Source organism: Etheostoma spectabile, chromosome 2, assembly GCF_008692095.1.
Source record: "Etheostoma spectabile isolate EspeVRDwgs_2016 chromosome 2, UIUC_Espe_1.0, whole genome shotgun sequence".
In the NCBI taxonomy this organism is placed as follows: domain Eukaryota; kingdom Metazoa; phylum Chordata; class Actinopteri; order Perciformes; family Percidae; genus Etheostoma; species Etheostoma spectabile.
Window position 1 is genome coordinate 14,162,812 of NC_045734.1, and position 2,241 is coordinate 14,165,052.

Below are 2,241 nucleotides of genomic sequence, written 5' to 3' on the forward strand. Positions count from 1 at the left end.
TGTGTGTGTGTGTGTGTGTATATATGTGTGTGTGTGTATGTGTTCTTAGGGGAGTTATGTGAAGAGAAACTTGATTTCTGCGCTCCAGAGCTGAACCCGTGTCAGCATGACTCAAAGTGCATTTTGGCCCCTCAGGGATACAAGTAAGTGGACTCAACACAAACACAAACACTCATACACATGTACAACAGAGTTGGTGAAGTTTGCAGTTTTTTTCTTGTTTTTCTCCCACAGGATTTGACTATTAACATTTCTCACACTGAAATAAATGAGACACTGGTTGTCTGTGCGTGCGTATGTGCGTGCATGCGTGTGTGTATGTGTGTGTGAGAGAGAGAGAGAGAGAGAGAAATTACTGTCTGTGTACATTCTCAAGATTGTCTTAATGTTCAAAAAACAAGACCACTGCTCAATCTGAGGAATAAAATTCAGTATCAACATGCATTTATGTGTTTGTATGTGTACATTTTAGGTGTGAGTGCACTCCAGGCTATGTAGGTGAGCACTGTGAGCTAGATTATAACGACTGTGAAGAGAACAAGTGTCAGAACGGAGGTCAGTGCATTGACGCAGTCAATGGGTACACCTGCGTCTGTCCTGAAGGATACAGGTAAGATACACACCCCAGCAGGAACACACAGACTTATGATATCAAAGTACTATTCTCTTGACCAACTATATATCTGTAATAAAATTGAATAGTGGTGTGCAGTGCTCGTTACATTTTTTGCATTGCTGACCATTTACTGCTCTTTTAAAACATTTCTAACATATTTAAATTGTTTTTAAATCATTGGCTTTTGTTAAAAAAATGTTGACCATTATCTTTAATTTGGCAAAACCTTTTCTTGTCTTTTTTTCTGTTTGACAAAAGAAACATGGCATTCTCACCATTACACCATGATAAATGTGTATTTATTTGCAGTGTACGGTGTAGAAGGGGCTCCCTCTTGTGTTCACTACTATGTCATTGCTATCTCTTAATCCCAATTTAACATGATTATTGTTTTTGAAAAATAAAAACAAGAACAACATGTTAACACTTACACAGACTACAAGTTTCAAGCAAGTTGATTTTCAAAGCAAAATAGTTTTTTAGGCACACTTGTTGTATTTAATGTGTGTTTGAATGTGTGTTGCAGTGGGTTATTCTGCGAGTTCTCTCCCCCAATGGTCCTTCCTCGCACCAGCCCCTGTGACAACCACGAGTGCCTCAATGGGGCACAGTGTGTTGTCATGGGATTGGACCCCCGCTGCCAGTGTCTCCATGGCTACAAGGGCGATCGCTGTGAGACGCTGGTCAGTGTCAACTTTGTCAATCGCGAGTCCTACCTGCAACTTCCGTCCAGTCTCCTCTCACCGGAGACCAACATCAGTCTACAGGTGCAAGCTTTATACAGAGTCTCATTGTTTAACTCTTAGATGGCCCACAACTTTATTTTTTGGGTTTACCCTTATTGTTCCCATAACATCGTTTTTAGACGCAGCAGTGAAAGATACAGTTCCAGTGAAAAAAGGTCTAAAAACCCACTTTATACTAACTGCTCTGCACAGGCGGAATGACAGAAAGACAGAGTTAGTGACTAGCAAGTGAACATAGCAAAGTATTTGGGCTTTTACAGTAACAACTACATTTCACTCATGAACTAGCCCCAGTTTGTGCCTCTTATGTATTTGCATACCGGTAATGCTAACCATCAGTTTTGCGGGTTAAGTATCTTTTAGAGACCCAAATGTAGGCACAAAATGGGGCTTCACATTAGAAACCAAAAACAGAGCTAAAAGACAACAAATATTGGACTTGAGTTTTGTTCCTTGTTTCTGAGCTTGTTTCTGCTGCTCAAAGTGGCCAAACAATATTGCAGGTTTAAATACATTTTGCTGATGTAGGAGTTTGAATGGATGACATTTACTTGTAACAGGAGTAGTTTTACGTTGTTGTATTGGTGCTTTAATTTACTTAAGGTCATTTACACAAATATCCCACTGTGTTTTCAGATTGCTACAGATGAAGACAGTGGCGTGTTGTTGTATAAAGGGGACAATGATCACATTGCCATGGAGCTGTACAGGGGACGCCTCAGGGTCAGCTACGATACTGGATCTTACCCTCCTTCAGCTATATACAGGTACATTCACATATCAGCAGAAATGTCCAACTGCCACATTCATATGATGGATGATATAAATGTTTAAACACAATATTGCAATGCTCTCTCTCACTCTCTCTCTCTCTCTCTC

The 2,241-nt window shown here is 40.2% G+C and overlaps 1 protein-coding gene across 10 annotated transcripts in view; it reads left to right on the forward strand.

Moving 5' to 3' along the window:
• slit2 (slit homolog 2 (Drosophila)) overlaps positions 1-2,241 on the forward strand; it is a 97,199-nt gene that overhangs the window by 91,872 nt on the left and 3,086 nt on the right. For all 10 annotated transcript variants that reach the window (XM_032533861.1, XM_032533796.1, XM_032533818.1 and 7 more), the window contains 4 exons: positions 50-143; positions 473-610; positions 1,143-1,383; positions 1,999-2,129. In XM_032533861.1, the coding sequence (XP_032389752.1) occupies positions 50-143; positions 473-610; positions 1,143-1,383; positions 1,999-2,129 (604 nt within the window). The remainder of the gene's footprint in view (positions 1-49; positions 144-472; positions 611-1,142; positions 1,384-1,998; positions 2,130-2,241) is intronic.